At 31.2% G+C, this 20561-nt stretch overlaps 1 protein-coding gene across 1 annotated transcript; it reads left to right on the top strand.

The window, feature by feature from the left end:
• Positions 1 to 13703: 13703 nt before the first annotated feature.
• Positions 13704 to 14549, top strand: LOC129902985 (pectinesterase inhibitor 4-like). Its single transcript, XM_055978457.1, has one exon. It carries the CDS (start codon positions 13871 to 13873, stop codon positions 14456 to 14458), a length of 588 nt encoding a protein of 195 aa, XP_055834432.1. The 5' UTR covers positions 13704 to 13870; the 3' UTR covers positions 14459 to 14549.
• Positions 14550 to 20561: the final 6012 nt, after the last annotated feature.

Raw genomic sequence — 20561 nt, 5'->3', positions numbered from 1 at the left:
CGCCTCAGTCAAAGTCCTGTGGAGAAACCAATTTGTTGAGTAAGCCACATGAGAAGCGGAGGAAGCCATGAAATCTAAATATCCCCATCTATTCGTGCCTACCTAGGAGAATGTTGAAGGTAATGACCATTTCCTTGACTTGAATTCATTTGTGCCTTCTTGAGTCTTGATTGATAATTGTTTGAAAATTTGATTGATTGAATGACTGAATGTTGATTGTGATCTGTACCCTGAGTCCATTTCCTGGCCACTCATCATTCGAGGGCGAATGATTCCAAGGGGGAGATAATGTAACACCCCTCAAAAATTTTCCCTAGAATTCCGACCCTTCTTGTATACGGGTAGGGTCGAACTCAAGTATTGAGGATCGTATGCATGAGTTGAGATGAGTCTTTGAGAATTTGAGCAGCGTTAGAGGTGAGGTGGGTCATGAAGGACCCCTAGGATCAAATTAAATCCAAAAGATTCGTCGTGGCTATTTTTCAGAACTTTTGAGGAGGGGCAATTTGGGAATTTCCCCAAATTATATATGTATCACCCTAGACTATTTTGGGATCATTTATTCAGCCCCCACTCTCTCTCTCTAAAAGCCCTAGAAACCTCTTCTCTCTCTCTCTCTTCTTCTTTCTCTCCAAATCCTTCTCCAACAAGAAGAGTTCCAAGAGCTTCAAGGTTTGAGTTTCCCATTGAAGACCCAACCACAAGGTTTTCTTCAAGTCTTCACTAAGGTATGTAAGGCTATCTAAAACATGGGTTGAGTCCACCCATGTGCCCTACTCTTGCTTTGAGGTTAGATATCTATGAAAAATGTAGTTTCTTAGTATGATTCATGTTTGAATGAGTTTTGTCTCCTAATTATTTAATGCCATATGTGTTGATGTTGTTGAGCTAAGAAATTCCTAAATCCTTAATGTTAGTATGAGTTGATGGAGATGACTTGTTATTATGTTTTGTTGATCTCTTTGGCCAAGTGATTATGTTGCTTAAGTCATTTTTCCTTAAATGTTTTATTCTACTTAAATCGTTGAGCTAAAGTCATAGAGTTGTGATGAGTCTTGAGGAGATATCATAAATGCTTACCTAAATGAGGCTTGATTGAGTTAATTAGAGGGTAGAATTGACGAGTAGACAAGGTCCTAAATGAGACTTACCATTATGACTTAAACTGAGTTAAGAATGAGGATAGAGTTGATGAGTGGGAAATGTTCCACATGAAACTAGCCGTGAGGGCTTGTTTGAGATGATTTGAGGGAGTCTTATGAGCATAGAGTCATGGGAGGAGTATCGAGCACCAAAGCGGGTAAGAGTATAGTCCATACTCGAACCCCAGAAACTACGCCACCAACGTAGGTAGGGATGAAACCGTTAAAGTCGGATGCTTCCCATGGGATCGAACTGTTAAAGTCAGATGTTTTCCATTTTATTGTCCTAAAATGATAGGACTCGACTAATCGATGGTATCCATGATTAGGGAGGCGTTCATGCCCTGGCAAGGTATGGACGGACGTGGTAACAATGTCTGATTGTTGTACTATCGCCGGCTCATAGGTGATGGGTTTCGATTAAGAGAAACTCCTATTTAGGCCTTGATAGTTCTCCGAGTCAGTTGAGTTAAGTGGCTTATGAGTTAGTCCTATCTAAACTATTCTTGTTGGACTTAGGACATTTGAGTGAGTTGTTATGTATATAAATATGAGCTAAGACCCTGAGTTAATATTGATGCTTTCTTGATGTTGTTTCCTCCGGCCATTTTACATACTCGTACATTCTATGTACTGACGCCATTTGGCCTGCATCATTTTATGATGCAGCGACAGGTACCAGAGATCATCAACCGGCGCTCCGTTGAAGATTCACTTACACTCCCAGCTAGTTAGTGAGTCCTCCTAGTTTCCGGAGGATGTTGAGTTCTTTGTATAGTTTTGTTGTTGTTGCTTCCTTTATCTTGATTATTGGTAGCCATGGGCTTGTCATTGGCACCTTCTAGACTTTGATAAAGGCTTTATAGACTAGAGTGTGGGGAGGTTGGACTGTTATTTTGAGGAGTCCTATTATACTTATTTTGTTGAGTTAAACATGTTTGGCCTTCGGCCCTTATATTATGAATAGTATGTCATGATTGAGCCTTCCTTTGAGCGTTTATGACTGATTGATAAAGTGATTGAATCAGGTGGTTCGCTTAAGGGTCAGAAATGGCTTTCAAGTGTCGGTCACGTCTAGGGTGCCCTCTCGGGGTGTGACATTGATGTAAAGTCAGCTTTCCTAAATATCTACTAGGAAGAAGAAGTTTATATTGAGCAACCACTTGGATATGTGAAGCTACGATAGGAAGACAAAGTCTACCGCTTAAAGAAGGCATTGTATGATTTAAAGCAAACTCCACGAGTATGGAACACCTGGATTGATAAATATTTTCAAAAAAATGGATTTGTGAAAAGTCCACACTAGCATGCTTTATACACAAAGAAAAATAAAGTCGGAGACATCATGATCATATGTTTATACGTCGATGATATGATCTTCACCGGAAATAATTCAAGTATGCTTAATGACTTTAAGAAAGCAATGACTAAATAATTTGAAATGACGGATATAGGTGAAATGCCATACTTCTTGGAGTCGAAGTGGGATAAATAAATGATGGTATATTCATGTGCCAAAAGAAATATGCGGATCAAGTTTTAAGAAAGTTCAGAATGCAAGATTGCAAACTAGTATCCACGCTAGCAGATTCAGTATGAAGCTAAGTGTTGACTCAATCGAAGAACGAATAAATTCAACTTTCTTTAAAAGTGTCATTTGTAGGTTACAGTATTTAACTATCTCATGAACAGATATCATATATGCAGTTTGACTTATAAGCAGGTTCATGTAAAGGACAAAACAAGATCACTGGATTACTGTGAAAAGAATCTTGAGATACATTAAAGGTACAGTAAATGAACTCCTACTTTATACTCACACTAAAAATTTGAGTTTGGTAGAATATTCGGACTCTGATTATGGGGGAGATATGGATGATTGAAAAAATACCTCTGGATATGCTTTTCACATCGGTTCGGCAGTATTTTCAAGGTCATCAAAGAAGTAACAAACAATAGCCTCATCAACGTGTGAAGCTGAATATATAGCCGCAGTAGAATGTACATATCAAGCAATTTGGTTAAAAATTATTCTTGATGAGATGTATATTGCGAATGATGGTCAAATTACTATCTACATCAACAACAAGTCTACTATAGTACTTGCCAAGAATCTGATATCGCATAATCGCAACAACCATATAGATACAAAGTATCATTTCATCCGAGAGAAAGTGAGAAATAAAAATGTGGAGCTAGTTCATTGTAGGACAGAAGACCAACTAGCAGATATTTTCACAAAGTTATAGAAAGCTGATACATTTTACAAGTTGAAACAAATGCTTGGAATGAAAAATAGAGTTTGAGAGAAAGTGTTGAAATTTCAAACTCAATTTGTTAGTCAAATATTGATGCACAAGAAGAAGCAAACTTGAAATTGAATTGTGGGCTACGAGTAGCATTCTTTGAGTTCAAAAGGACAACCATGAGCCTACAATGCATGCATCCTTTGTTGACTAAGGAAGACTTTGTAGCAAAGTATTTTTTGAAATCTTTATAAACCTTCACTTAAAAATAGCCATTGTTAGTAGTAAATATATAAAAAAAATAAGGAAATAGAAATGAGCGTAAAAGATTAGTAAGGTATTCCTTGTTGAGTGATCTTTAATTTCCAAAAGTGCCGCAGAACTAAGTTTGCATTATCATCTTTCTAGTGAAATAAATTCTTTACTTTGGTCCACTACATTTCCAACACCTATGAACTTTTGAGTTAAAGTTATAACAAGTGCATAATTAAACTCTAGGGAGACTTAACTTAATGAAAGGTCCATCTTATTCACCGTGTCATCCATCATATCAAAAGATTTGGTTCCACCCAGTGTTATCATAAAGTGGGGAGACACAACAAGAAATTATAAATCAACTTCAACTGATGACACTTTTGTCACCACCCAAACTAGACCCCAAATATGACACAATGATTAAAATCCTAAGATACTCTAACCAAGCCTTTTATCATACATATCATGACATGAGATAACATAAAATCAAGAGTTAACACAAATGCGGAAACTAAGTCTCAAAACAGAGGAATCTCGATAAAAGAGAATTCAAAACATAACAAGTGAAATAAACATAAGCATACTAGTCTAGTCAGACTATGCCTCTACTAATATAGACAGTGGTGTAGAACAAGCCCTAACTCACCCAAAACATAAGAAATAACATGAGTCTGAAATGGAAGAAAACATAAATGGTTACATCCTTGAAACATAAGGATTCACCAAAATAAACAACTCTGAATAGAATATGTGCTAGCCACGAGAATGGAAAGCACGCCATGACCTATATTATGAAATATATAGGCAAAACTATGCATTAGTACATGAAATATACTAAGCATGTGAGAAATATGCATAACGTAAAATATGATATCATAGCATGCATTGTTGTTGTTTTTTTCTTTTAGCAGAGTGGTCTATTGGCTTGATAATATATGGTTATATGTTTTCACTTTATATGTTTTTAGATATCATGATGGCCTTGCCGGCCACAAAGGAGTAGTTTGCGTTCTATATGAATTGCTGAGATTAGTTGAGTTTACTACAAGTTATGTTGACAGGGGCCTTGCTGGTTGAGGGCTTATTTTTAAGTCAAGATATACTTGTTTGTTTTTTTGATTTCATAGTTGGTATTATGCTAGTAGTGTAGTTGTCTAGCAAGCAAGTATGGCACCAGATGCTACTTGCATCCTGACATTAGGGTTTGACATTTCATATCTATGATCGACCATAGAAGCTACCCATCTTATGAAAAAATTGATGGAGAAATATTGAAAAAGAAAGAGAAACTTGCATATGGTGTTCATTGACATAGAGAAAGCCTATGACAAAGTCCGGAGAGAAGTCTTGTGGAGATGACTAGAAGAAAGAGGTGTATTAATGGCCTACATTAGGGCCATAAAAATCATGTACGAAGGAGCTAAAATGTAGGTAAGAATGGTGGAAGGAGACATGGAACACTTCGCTATGAAGATGGGATTACATCGGGGATCAACTCTCAATCCATTTTTGTTTGTCTTGGTGATGGATGAATTGACGCAAGACATCCAAAATAAGGTGTCATTGTGTGTTTTATTTGTGGATGATAGTACTTATTAATGAGACATGCAATGGAGTTAAAGTTATGTTAGAGGTATGGAGAGAAACTTTAGAGACTAAAGGGGTCTGGTTAAGCAGGACTAAGATAGAATATGTTGAGTGTAAATTCAACAATGTGATGCATGAGGTAGGCGCGGAAGTGTGGCTTGGTACACAAATTATCCCTAAGAGAAACAATTTCAAGTATGTTGGGGCTAAATCCAGAGAAGTGAGGACATCGATGAGAATATCACACATCATATTGATGCGACTTGGATGAAGTTGAGACTTTTGTGTGGAATTTTGTGTAATAAAAAGGTACCGTTAAAACTCAAAGTTAAGTTCTATAGAGTGGTGTGTAGACCAATATTATTGTATGGTTAAGAATGCTAGCCAGTCAAAACCTTTCATATCAAAAAAATGCATGTTGTGGAGGTAAGAATGGTGAGGTGGATGTGTGATCATACTAGGAGCGATAAGATTAAAATAAAGATTTTTAGGATAAGGTGGGAGTGGCCTCTTTGGTGGACAAGGTAAGGAAATCAAGACTACTATCATTTGAACATGTGAAGAGGAGATGCACAGATTCACCAGTAAGTAGGTGCGAGAGGTTGGTTATAGAGGGTAGAATAGATGCAGAGGCAAGTCGAAAAAGCATTGAGGAGAGGTGATATGACATAATATGATGTAGATTTAGGTTAACGAGGACATGCCCTTAGATGTGAATTTGGGGAGGCCGCGTATAGGTAGAATGTTAGTAGGTAGTGGTGTCTTGCTTAGGGTGGTTTATGTTTGCCAATGGTACCAGTTGTATTATTGTAGTTATTGTTTTGAGTTTAGCATTGTTTATTATTGTTTTCAATAATCAATCATAGTATGTTGTTTACTGTGTTTCAATTGTCACATTGTTTTACTATTATTTTAGAATCATTTTCGGTAGACTTTGCACTGCTACTTGTTACTTTTATATTCTCTTCGTTGTCTCCTTCTTCTTTATACCTGGATTTGTTGCACTTGAGCCGAGGGTCTTTTGAAAACAGTTTCTCTACCTCCATGAGGTAGTGGTAAGGTTTGCTTACATTCTACCCCTCCTCCTCTCCAGACCTCATTTGTTTGATTTCACTGGTATATTATTATTATTGTTATTGTAGATTCATCACTTTTTGAAACCCATATTTTATAGAACTGACAATTTTCTTGCTTGCTTATTTTTTTAATTCATTGAAGATAAAATTACACATGTGAGCATGATTATAAGATAAATAGGATAATATCCTTGAAGATTACCTATAGAGAAATAAATGGCCATTTTTCTGTCATCATTCCGTAAATGTAAATTATTTTAAGTGAATTATATATCAATAGAATTGAGACATCGAGAGGAACTCATATCTAAAATTTTAAGTTGTTTAGAGAGAGATTTAAGTTGTTATTTCTTGAAATCTGTCATTGTCATTGAAGAGCTTTGAAGTTCAACTTTTAAAATTCAACATGCTGTAAACATGAACCATTTTGGATAAATAATATATCAAAAGACTCAAAACACTGAGAGGATCTCATATCTAAAATATGAGACAATTTAGAAGAGATTTAAGCTAGTCGAGATTGGAAAAGAAAATACAGCTCATTAAAGAAGATGAATTACTGCAGCGTATAAATGTTGTATAGTATTATCTGATAAATAGATATACATCATTATGCACGATTATACACTATTCAAATAATAATGATACATTACATATACTTGTTATTTTTGTTGAATTTTTCTTCTTTTTCTGTCGGTGGTACATTTACTTAAGCACTTAAATTTTACAAGGCAAATACATTATTTAGAAAAAATAACTAACATCAATTGATGAATATCTCAACGAAAAATTTATCATTTTCTGCACGACCTGATTCTTAAATAAGGAATAAATATTTTATCAGTGTTTACTATTCTCCTGCCTTGAGGTTCCAACTCTGAAAGTTATTGACTATAACAACCCCCTTTTTAGTGCCATATTTGCTAAATGGCCAGCCAATTTATTCCTCTCTCCGAGTACATGTGTTATGATCATTGTTTTGCCTCACATAATTTTTCAAATCTCTTCCAGAATAGTCACAATTTTCCATGGCACTTTTCAGGTTCTTTTAATAGTATTTTTGATTAATAGAGAATCAATTTTCATAATTACTTTGTCTAACTGTGTTGTCTCTAAATATTCTAGAGCATGTAGGATTGCCAGTGCTTCTGCTTTTGTATTGGTGCTAGATGAATCCTTAATATCCTTGGCTTGTGCATGTAATATATTTTCCTCTATGTTTCTCACACAAAAACCCCAAGAACTCCTACCAGGATTACCTTTTGAGGCCCTATCTGTATTCACCTTAAGCCATCCTATGACTGGTGGTTTCCAAGTTACTGTGATTAGCTTGAATTTAATCCACATGAGGTTGTATACTTTGTTGACTTACAATAATACAACGCCGTATTCTTCGAAGATTGAGGAACAAGAAGAGATCTATTAAGAGAAAGATTTATTCTAGAGAAAATCTTAACAGTTACATTCAATCACAAATCACACGAAAGTTGTTCCTCTTTTATGAAGATTTACCCATCAGAGAGATGCACAGAGGAAGAGAACGAACTTCATATATCCTTTTTCTACTCAATCCAAAAACAAGATCGGACGTTATTCCGGTTTGTCTCCATTTTTGTGAAATTATTCCTCAAGCAAGACAGCTGATAAGTCATCGAAGATTTTGTGTGAATAATGGAATGGTTAACATTATATATATAATAATTTTAAAAAAAATTCATGATCCACGAGTTGGCCTTTAAGGCTCGCGGGTTGAGCCTATGAGGCTGGCTAAAAAGCCTTGTTCCTAAATGGACTGAAAAAATTTAGCCCAACCCAACTTAATTCAAAGATTGGATTGAATCGACCTTACGAGCCAAATTCATTTTGACAGCTCTAAAAACAATAAGAAAAGGAAAAAGAAAATTTTTAAAAGAGCAACAAAAAATTTTAAGCAATAAAAAGGTATTTTTTTAATAGCACAAAAAAAGGGGGTCAAATGGCCAAGCCGGTTGCCAAATAGGGTAACTTGTCGCTTTTTTTTTCTCCAAACCAAATAACGACCATTTTAAGTAATAAAAAAGAATTGGGCTATTTTTGTGTAAATAATTTTTTTTTCAATGGACATTTTGCATAATTCATGCCGTCAAATTTATTTTGGGCTCAAATAAGATCAAAAATTTGAATTGGGTCATGGCCCATCTATTTTGACCCGCTTAATCTCAATAATTTTAATATATTGTTATTTATCTTTTATAATTAGAATTTGAATTTCAACTCAAGTAAATAAAAGAAATAAGTTACAAATGGATAAATAAATCTTAAAAGAAATAAAGTAGATAAAATAGATAGTAATTCATAACTTCATTATGAGAACACACATTGCACTAATACAAATAAAAAAATCTTAAAACAGGTTGAAATTGATAATTAAATTGGGTTCAATTGAAGATTATTTTAGAATGAGTTAAAACATGCATAGGTTAAGATTGATCCAATTCAAATTATCTTAAATTCAACCCATAAAATTTTAAACGAATTAAATAACCCTTACTTATATTTGAATTCATTTTACCACCCCTAACCTAAGTATATCCTTTTGTAACTTGATTTTAGATGAATCTTGTCCGCAAACATCGCCTATACTTATGCCCTATCCAAAGTGATGATGTTATGAAATTTATTTATTTTGGGGATGGCACGTCACAAGCACCAAAAAGTCCATACAATCATGTGCCTCAATAGGATATTGACTTGTAGTTATAGGCATGCAGCAATAGTCCTCATTGTGCCCCTTATGAGGCAAGCACATGGGCTTTATCATTATTTGAGTATTTTATAATAAATAATTATTAATTTTAGTAATATTTTTTATTTATTATTATTTATTATAATATTGTGATAATATATTAAAAGTGAATTATACTTGCAATATAAATATATCATAAGTGTTTTAAAATATATAATGCTTGTTTGATAAGAAATTGACACAACATATTATAAGTGTATTAAGAGTGCTAAAGTCTTTACCGGCATTAGTTAATTGTTAGCAGATTCAAAGTCACTATAAATTTTAGGGACATTTACAAAAAATTATTAATTGACATTAAAAAAAAATATTTAGCGTTAATTAAACTCTGCTAAAGATATTTTTGATATAGTGATTGTGTATTTAGAATATGTGATGTTTAAGAAAAGCTAAGTGGTTATATTTTCAGTTAAGAATGAGACAAACTACAAGAGGATAAAAGACAAGAAAAAGCGAAAAAGATATTTCAACATCATGGCCAAAGATGAAATTCCAAATGGTAGAATTTGTATGTTTGTGTGAAAGGTGAAAAAAACATTGTGTTTGTGTGAAAGGTGGAAGTTAGTAAAAGAAGAAAACATGGAACCAAAGACTTATTAAAGGGTGTATTAACTGACTTTTTACATGCAGATAGTCAACTGTTTGGAACTTTTAAGAATTTACTTTTGAAAATCTTGCAAAAATAAACCCTTTTTGCATTCTCATTATTAAAAATGTTCAATCTTTGAAGAAGTAACTAATTTTTTTTTATGAATGGGTGCACCACAATTTGAGTAGATACATCAAAAAATGTGAATCAGACCTTGCGACATTTGGCTAAATTATAAGGACATTTGTAATACAACTAACAATTTTATAAATCAAAACAAACATAAATGACTTAACAAAATTAGAAATGCCACAAATGAAAAAATAATCTGAATATATACCCTCCGTGTCCCACTTTAGGGTTGCGTGTCGGTTGTTTCTGTTCAATTTTAAAGTTATTTGATTCAACATATCATTTTTCGATTCGTAGGTAGGAGTGTTCATGATTTGAAAAAAAAACTGATCCAAATCGAAAAATCAAACCAAATCGATTTTTATTTTGTTTGGTTTGATTTTAAATTTTTAAAAATTGATAAGATTTGATTTAGTTTTGATTTTGTTAAAAAAAAATTATATTTTTTATAATTATATATACATAATATAGTATTTTTGAACAACTTTAAATATCATATATATATTTTCATTAAAGTTTATTTAAGAAATCAAGAAAGGTCAAACAAAAAGTTAGCATAAGGGCCAACTTTTGGATGATTATATATACATTGGTTAACTAATTGTTGCTAAAATAAGCTGGCAAACACTAAGAAAATTGTATTGGTTGCTCAAGATGAATGCCATTTGGCATGACTAAATGGACAGTTAAACATAATTGGAGCTCTACTTTTAAAATTATAAGATTCAAAATGACACAAAGACAATTCATTTCTGTTTTAATGAATTGTTGTCTTTTTTTTTTTTTTTGAATGAATCACTTCTTTTATTTTGATTTACGGTTAATAATCAAACAATCTAATCAATCCGATTAAATTGGTTTGGTTTAAAAAATTTAGTAATCGATCAAATTGATTTGATTTTGACCAATAACTGGTTCAAACTGCCCCATGAACACCCTTATTTATAGGCATACTAAACAGTTATAGTACAATTAAGATATCAGTTTATTAGTTATCAGTTTATAGTTATCGAATGTTATAAGTTCGGTCCAAACCGCCCCATGATTTTCCTTATTTTCTTTGCCTTGTATTTAAAATTTTCTCAACCACACGTAATTTTATTTTATTTTCATTTTTTACCTTCTTTCATTGTTTTCTCTTGTTTTAATTGATTTATTTATTTCCTTTTATTTTCTTTGGCTTTGATTTCAAATTTAATTCTAAATGTCTTGAATTTAAAATAAGTTTATTTCATACGGATATCAAAGAATAGTGGAGGAAATCAAATAAAACATTAAAAATATTAATAATAAAGGACACTTTTTAAAAAAAATATTATTATTATTATTATTTTTAAAATACACATAATTTTTTCAAATCAATTAAAGTAGAAATATAATAAATTAATGAAAGAGAAAAAAAGAGTTAAAAGTGAGATGTGAAATAAATATTTCACAAAGAAAGAAAGAAAAATAACTAAATATATATAAGTTTTAATGTTAATAATTATGTGCACCAACTAATTGCAAAATGTTCAAAAATAAAATCTAATTTCTTTGCACCTTATGTGCTAATGTGGAGCCACAACTCAATTCAATTAGCTGAGGTGATATGCACGCGCCGCCACGTGTATATATGAGTTATTTTCCAACTGTTTTTTCAGGTTTTTAAAAAAATTAAATTCTTCTTATTTTTTTTGCTTTGTATTTAAAATAAGTTAATTGTATTTTAAATTTTCTCTAATACACAATTTTTTTAAAATTTCCTCAAACACACGTGATTATTTCTTTTACCTTCTTTCATTGTTTCTCTTTTATTAATTGATTTTGTTTATTCTTTTTATTTTTGCTTTTCTTTGAATTTGATTCAAAATTTAATTCTAAATATCTTGTATTTAAATTAAGTTTATTTCAGATGGATATCAAATAGAATGAAGGAAATCAAATTAAATATAAAAAATAGATAAAAATAAAGAGAAAAAAATAAGTTAAAAGGAGGTGGAAAATAAATATTTTATAAAGAAATAAAGGAAAATAACTAAACATATATAAGTATTAATGTTAATAATTATGTGTACTAGTTAATTGTATATTGTTCAATTAAAAAAGAATATGTCTCCAATATTGATAGATTTTTCTCATATTTTTCGCCTTTCACTTACTTTCAAGAAAGTGAACACACTCTTTATGTCACCACGACACCAGAAGGTATGTTTATTACACTTTAAAATAGTTTTAAAAAGTGTAGAACCCAATAAAACATAAATGTGTCCTAGATTTCAATCATATTTCAAAGGATACTTGTGCTTTCTTCCTTGGAATAATAATAATAATTAAGACAAAGTTGACCAATTTTATTCTCCCAAGCAGTAGCTAGACATTGTTAGGGGAAATTTCATGAATCATCAAATGCAGGTGGAAATATACTCATTCCAACTAAGAAATTCCATCTGATTCGATTTCCTCTAATTAGCTTAATGTTGATATGCCAAATTCATTCCTTTCTAATTGCTTTTGATATGATATTTTCAGTACCATTATTGAATCAACTTTTTATCTTAGTTCATGTGACTTAAATCTGCATGTGATTGCTAGCTGCCATATATGACAGCAAGAATTTTTGTTCACATCTGTCTTTCACAACTCACATTTTGTAAATATATACTTTATTATTATCACAAGTCCAATAATTTAGAATGTTATTGGGAAAGATATGTTCATATATACATGCATCACCAATCATGGTCTTTGAGATATTAAATTACATTTAGAGTATAATTTAGCGGTCAATAAAGTGGACAAAAAGTATAATAGATTAAATTTAATTCCTAGCTGCAGCAATAAAAAAAAAATGTACTAAGTAATGTTTTTCCCATTAGTTTAAGCAATATATTGATAGGCACAGTTACCTGATTAACGTGTGCCAGTGAAAGTAGCAAGTAGTGGAAATTAGGGGTGGATATGGTATACGGTGATATCGAGTTACAATATTGAAATTGAAATTTTTGATATCTCAATTTCAGTGTTATGATTTTGTTGTGCATTTCAAAAAAAAAATAAAAAAATTAAGTGTGGTATTTAGAAAAATGTTATCAAAATATCGAATACCATATCGAAGTATTTTATCTTTATATTGGAACTTTAACCATTCTATCTTGATTTAACTATCTTTTTGTGTGATTGATTAACGAATGGAATTGCATTACTTTCTTTTGAATATTTCTACATGTATAGGGTGTAAGTATGATATAATTGAGATATTTCTTAAAAATTTGAAGTCATAAGTATGACGTAACTCAGATGTTTTTTAATAAGTTGAAGTCATAAGTATGATATATAATTGAGATATTTCTTAAAAAGTCAAAGTCATAATTCTTTATTATATGAATAACCATAGTTTGTTAGACGATGCCCCCGATACATGTAATGAAATCGAGTACTATACTTTTTTGAGGCGCGCATACAAGTCGTTGGCAAACAAATTATGATTACGAATTTATCTTACCCTAAAACATCAAAATCGAATTTAGAAATATCGAATTAATTTGGGTAACTTGCTTGTATTATCATTCGCCTACCTGACCCGAGACAGACAAAAGGTATGGAACAAATAGTTTTAAAAAAAGTGAATTTAATCTTATAATCGTTTTCTTTTGTTTGAAAAGATAATAATGATAGTAGTATTTTAAAAAATTAAAAATTAAAATTACCGAATCAAAGTTTTTTAATATTGTACCATGCTCACTCTTTGGAGACAAATGTGTGGGTTCTTCGTCAACCCATATCTCACCCATTTTTCATCCGTTTTATTACAAGTTGAAAATTGATTAATCCATATTTAAAATAGGCGGATTGAATACAAGTTTAGTATGAATGGATTAGGCATGTTAACCAAATTTGGGTTAATTTCCACCGTATAATACATGTATTAGGTGGAATAATTGAGATGCATTCAAGTTGATAGGAATATCAAGAAATTGAATTCACCTCACATTGAGCTCTATATATATCTACACTTGTCTAAAACTCCAACACATTCAACATTCCATTTCCAATTCCAATATCCCAATGATATAGCAATGGAAAATTGTAGTCCTAGTTCCAAAAAACTGACCAAGACCCTCTTACCAATTCTTCTTGTATTATTATCCACAATCTCCCAAGCACATGAAGGCAACTCAAATTCCAACTTCATCAAATCCAAATGCAAAATCACAACATACCCTTCACTTTGCCTGAACACCCTTCTCCCATATGCCTCTTCTGTCCAAACTAACCCTATCAAGCTCTGTGACACTGCTCTTGACATCGCCATAGAGAGCGCGCAAAATGCTTCCCACATGATATCAGAGGTTGGAAAGAATAAAGGGATAACAAAATACGAGGCAGGTGCCATTAAAGATTGTATTGGTGACTTGAAAGATGCAGTGTATGAGTTGAAAGAGACACTTGGTGCCATGAATCATCTTAATGATACAGACAAGGATTTTCAATGGGATAATGCTAAGACTTATGCAAGTGCTGTAATAACTGATGCAAATTCTTGCTTGGATGGTTTCTCTGATAGGAAAGTCAATCCTGATGTCAAGACTAACATTATTGATGCCATTTCTTATGTTACTAAACTTGCTAGCAATGCTTTGGCTTTCATAAATCACCTTTATTGATATCTATATGTATGTGTTATACATCAACTTTTATTTTAATTTAATTTGTTGGTTGAACAAAATTTGGTAATATGAATGTTTACTCTCTTTATCTTTTTTCTTCCTTTTGGAGAAATATTGGAACATTACACGGAATCAGTATTTGAAATTCATGTTTTAAAATTTATTTTTTCCTAAATAGTGATTTTAAATTAATAATTTATAGTAAATAATTTTTTAATATAAATGTAAAATTAATTAGAACAAAACTAATAAGTTCAACCTAACCAAGCTCTGCTTATATGTGGTCCACCTTTTCTTGTAACTACTATAAGTATCTAACGTACTCTTTGAATTCTTAACGGAAAAACTTGGTGGATTCGCCGATGTTTGCATTAAGCAAATGAATGTAGGATATGTTCGTGTATACAAATTTTTATCGCTTAACTATGAAAATTAAGTGATATATATGTATTCTCAGTTCATAATTTACCATTGTTACAAACATGGAGCGTGTATATATTTTTAAAGTTTAACGGGTCAAAATAGTCATAATTAAGTTAATTACATTTTCATGGGGATAGGGGACAAATTGCAACTTTAAAGTTCTTTGATATTGTAATTAATTCAAGCATAAAATCAGTTGTAAAAGTTGTGAAGATAATGGACCCTGAAACTCTTGGATCCACCCATATATTTGTTTGTGGCATGTGATACAGCATAATTTTAAAATGACCCAATAAATCTAACCTGATTTTGTGGTAATTCTTTTGTCGAGGTTAAATGTTTTTATTTATGAGGGAAAAAAACAGTGTGTCGAAAAAGTAAAAAAGATGTTAAGACTTGCAATAATTTCTATACCAAAACGAATTAATGGCCTAACAATGTTGTACAACTCAAATAATTTCGGATTAGTTAAAGAATTCAAAATTCCACATAAAAACACCTTCCTTCAACATATAAATGTCATCTTTTGTATAGTGAATATAGTTGAAAACTTTAAATATTTTTTGATCTTAACTCTCTCTTTCACTACTATACGCTACAATCTCTTTCCACACTTAACATATTTCAACTCATCTTATTTTCATGTCTATTACAAAAGAAGAAACATTAATATTTGTAGGTGAGGAATTCTTTCTTGGGTTGGAAAAAAAAAATATAGTGTAGTAAATTTGCAATTTGATAAATGAATAGTCGAAAGGATACTTATGTTACAAGATTTTAAGGGAAATTAAGGCCAACTCCCTGCCACTTTCATTGGCTGCTAAATGTTGACCAACAAACTGTAACCTCGAACTCACCACTACACACTTTATGCTAACATAATGAGGTTCTTTAATTTGAGAGTAAAGAATGACATACAATGCCACCAGCGGACATAAATCCATACATAACGTGCCAGTGCACGTAGGGATGACAATGGGACGGGTTGGGGTGGTGTGGGTACGGGGCAAATTTAGAGTTATGCGGAGCGAGTTGAAATAATTATTTTTAAAATTAATGTGGTGTGGGATGAGTTGTGAATTTAAGGTACTAAATAATAACTTAAAGAAAATTAAATTTTTGTAATTACTAAAAATCAAAGATATAAAATTTTTATATTAAACTTTTATTTTAGTTTTAATTTTTTTTAAAAAAAATAACTAAATTAAACGTGTCTAGTGAATTGTTAATTTTTTTTTAGGCAAGGTCAGTGGACTCACTCACTATTTTATTGCTAACTTTTTAAAGTCTTGCAAGTTGCAATTAAAGCAAAACATAAATAGGAATATAATAACAAAATATTAAAAGCAATATGTAAAGACAATAATAAGTGTATCAAGAGACTTCCCATCTTCCTCTTTCACAATGCTTCTCCTCAAGTGCAAATGGAGATTCTGATGTCGTTGTTATTATTCCGTCCAGCTGGATTTTTTTGTTTTGGTCTTTGTCTGCTAATTGGTATGTAATTTTTATGGCTTTAGTTTTTGTTGGCTTCTTTTTCGTTTTTCCTTTATTTTGTCGATTTTCTTCCTCGCTCCATTTGTTCATTTTTAAGGTGTTTTCTTTGAGTGACTACTGATATTTCTGAAATGTTGTTCCTGCTTGTCGGATTTGTTGCTTGATTTTGACTTTCAGGTAAATACATTTTTTCTTTTCTTCGATTTGACCCATTTCAATGTTGAGCTGCTGCAAATTTCTTGTTGTGTTCCTTCTTTTCTCTGTTTATACCTTAACCAACTCCTGCCTCTGTCTTCCTTTCATCTTCTGCATGACCTGATTCTTAAATAAGGAATAAATATTTTATCACTGTTTACTATTCTCCTGCCTTGAGGTTCCAACTCTGAAAGTTATTGACTATAAAGACCCCCTTTTTTAGTGCCACATTTGCTAGATGGTCAGCCAATTTATTCCCCTCTCTGAGTACATGTGTTATGATCATTGTTTTGCCTCGCATAATTTTTCAAATCTCTTCCAGAATAGTCACAATTTGCCATGGCACTTTCCAGGTTCTTTTAATAGTATTTTTGATTAATAGAGAATCAATTTCCATTAATAGACCTTGTGGTCGGGTCTCCGGACTCTGCGTATAGCAGGAGCTTTAGTGCACCGAAATGTCCTTTTTAGGGAATCAATTTCCATAATTACTTTGTCTAACTGTGTTGTCTCTAAATTATCTAGAGCATGTAAGATTGTCGGTGCTTCTGCTTTTGTATTAGTGCTGGATGAATCCTTAATCTCCTTGGCTTGTGCATGTATTATATTTCCCTCTATGTTTCTCACACAAAAACCCCAAGAACTCCTTCCAGGATTACCTTCTAGAGAAAATCTTAACAGTTACATCCAATCACAAACTACACAAAAGTTGTCCTTTTTTTATGGAGATTTACCCATCAAAGAGATGCACAGAGGAAGAGAACGAACTTCATATATCCTTTTTCTACTCAATCCAAAAACAAGATCGGACGTTATTCCGGTTTGTCTCCATTTTTGTGAAATTATTCCTCAAGCAAGGCAGCTGATAAGTCATCGAAGATTTTGTGTGAATAATGAAATGGTTAACATTATATATATAATAATTTTAAAAAAAATTCATGATCCACGAGTTGGCCTTTAAGGCTCGCGGGTTGAGCCTATGAGGCTGGCTAAAAAGCCTTGTTCCTAAATGGACTGAAAAAATTTAGTCCAACTCCACTTAATTCAAAGATTGGATTGAATCGACCTTACGAGCCAAATTCATTTTGACAGCTCTAGAAACAATAAGAAAAGGAAAAAGAAATTTTTTAAAAGAGCAACAAAAAATTTTAAGCAATAAAAAGGTATTTTTTTAATAGCACAAAAAAAAGGGGGTCAAATGGCCAAGCCGGTTGCCAAATAGGGTAACTTGTCGCTTTTTTTTTCTCCAAACCAAATAACGACCATTTTAAGTAATAAAAAAGAATTGGGCTATTTTTGTGTAAATAATTTTTTTTTCAATGGACATTTTGCATAATTCATGCCGCCAAATTTATTTTGGGCTCAAATAAGATCAAAAATTTGAATTGGGTCATAGCCCATCTATTTTGACCCGCTTAATCTCAATAATTTTAATATATTGTTATTTATCTTTTATAATTAGAATTTGAATTTCAACTCAAGTAAATAAAAGAAATAAGTTACAAATGGATAAATAAATCTTAAAAGAAATAAAGTAGATAAAATAGATAGTAATTCATAACTTCATTATGAGAACACACATTGCACTAATACAAATAAAAAAAATCTTAAAACAGATTGAAATTGATAATTAAATTGGGTTCAATTGAAGATTATTTTAGAATGAGTTAAAACATGCATAGGTTAAGATTGACCCAATTCAAACTATCTTAAATTCAACCCATAAAATTTTAAACTAATTAGGTAACCCTTACTTATATTTGAATTCATTTTACCACCCCTAACCTAAGTATATCCTTTTGTAACTTGATTTTAGATGAATCTTGTCCGCAAACATCGCCTATACTTATGCCCTATCCAAAGTGATGATGTTATGAAATTTACTTATTTTTGGGATGGCACGTCACAAGCACCAAAAAGTCCATACAATCATGTGCCTCCATAGGATATTGACTTGTAGTTATAGGCATGCAGCAATAGCCCTCATTGTGCCCCTTATGAGTCAAGCACATGGGCTTTATCATTATTTGAGTATTTTATAATAAATAATTATTAATTTTAGTAATATTTTTTATTTATTATTATTTATTATAATATTGTGATAATATATTAAAAGTGAATTATACTTGCAATATAAATGTATCATAAGTGTTTTAAAATATATAATGCTTGTTTGATAAGAAATTGACACAATAGATTATAAGTGTATTAAGAGTGCTAAAGTCTTTACCGGCATTAGTTAATTGTTAGCAGATTCAAAGTCACTATAAATTTTAGGGACATTTACAAAAAATTATTAATTGACATTAAAAAAATATATTTAGCGATAATTAAACTCTGCTAAAGATATTTTTGATATAGTGATTGTGTATTTAGAATATGTGATGTTTAAGAAAAGCTAAGTGGTTATATTTTCAGTTAAGAATGAGACAAACTACAAGAGGATAAAAGACAAGAAAAAGCGAAAAAGATATTTCAACATCATGGCCAAAGATGAAATTCCAAATGGTAGAATTTGTATGTTTGTGTGAAAGGTGAAAAAAACATTGTGTTTGTGTGAAAGGTGAAAGTTAGTAAAAGAAGAAAACATGGAACCAAAGACTTATTAAAGGGTGTATTAACTGACTTTTTACATGCAGATAGTCAACTGTTTGGAACTTTTAAGAATTTACTTTTGAAAATCTTGCAAAAATAAACCCTTTTTGCATTCTCATTATTAAAAATGTTCAATCTTTGAAGAAGTAACTAATTTTTTTTTATGAATGGGTGCACCACAATTTGAGTAGATACATCAAAAAATGTGAATCAGACCTTGCGACATTTAGCTAAATTATAAGGACATTTGTAATACAACTAACAATTTTATAAATCAAAACAAACATAAATGACTTAACAAAATTAGGAATGCCACAAATGAAAAAATAATGTGAATATATACCCTCCGTGTCCCACTTTAGGGTTGTGTATCGGTTGTTTCTGCTCAATTTTAAAGTTATTTGATTCAACATATCAGTTTTCGATTTGTAGGTAGGAGTGTTCACGATTTGGATAAAAAACTGATCCAAATCGAAAAATCAAACCAATTCGATTTTTATTTTATTTGGTTTGGTTTTAAATTTTTAAAAATTGATAAGATTTGGTTTAGTTTTGATTTTGTTAAAAAAATTATATTTTTTATAATTATATATACATAATATAGTATTTTTGAACAACTTTAAATATCATGTATATATTTTCATTAAAATTTATTTAAGAAATCAAGAAAGGTCAAACAAAAAGTTAGCATAAGGGCCAACTTTTGGATGATTATATATACATTGGTTAACTAATTGTTACTAAAATAAGCTGGCAAACACTAAGAAAATTGTATTGGTTGCTCAAGATGAATGCTATTTGGCATGACTAAATGGACAGTTAAACATAATTGGAGTTCTACTTTTAAAATTATAAGATCTAAAATGACATAAAGATAATTCATTTCTGTTTTAATGAATTGTTGTCTTCTTTTTCTTTTTGAATGAATCACTTCTCTTATTTTGATTTACGGTTAATAATCAAACAATCTAACCAAATCGATTAAATTGGTTTGGTTTAAAAAATTTAGTAATCGATCAAATTGATTTGATTTTGACCAATAACTGATTCAAACTGCCCTATGAACACCCTTATTTATAGGCATACTAAACAGTTATAGTACAATTAAGATATCAGTTTATTAGTTATCAGTTTATAGTTATCGAATGTTATAGGTTCGGTCCAAACTGCCCCATGATTTTCTTTATTTTCTTTGCCTTGTATTTAAAATTTTCTCAACCACACGTAATTTTATTTTATTTTCATTTTTTTTTACCTTCTTTCATTGTTTTCTCTTGTTTTAATTGATTTATTTATTCCCTTTTATTTTCTTTGGCTTTGATTTCAAATTTAATTCTAAATGTCTTGAATTTAAAATAAGTTTATTTCATACGGATATCAAAGAATAGTG

This window comes from Solanum dulcamara, chromosome 9, assembly GCF_947179165.1.
Source record: "Solanum dulcamara chromosome 9, daSolDulc1.2, whole genome shotgun sequence".
Lineage (NCBI taxonomy): Eukaryota > Viridiplantae > Streptophyta > Magnoliopsida > Solanales > Solanaceae > Solanum > Solanum dulcamara.
Note: the sequence above shows the minus strand (reverse complement) of the source record. Positions and strands in the feature narration are given on the sequence as shown.

Excerpts from the sequence above, each read along its gene's own strand:
- LOC129902985 (XM_055978457.1), top strand. The coding sequence starts at position 13,871 with ATGGAAAATTGTAGTCCTAGTTCCAAAAAACTGACCAAGACCCTCTTA.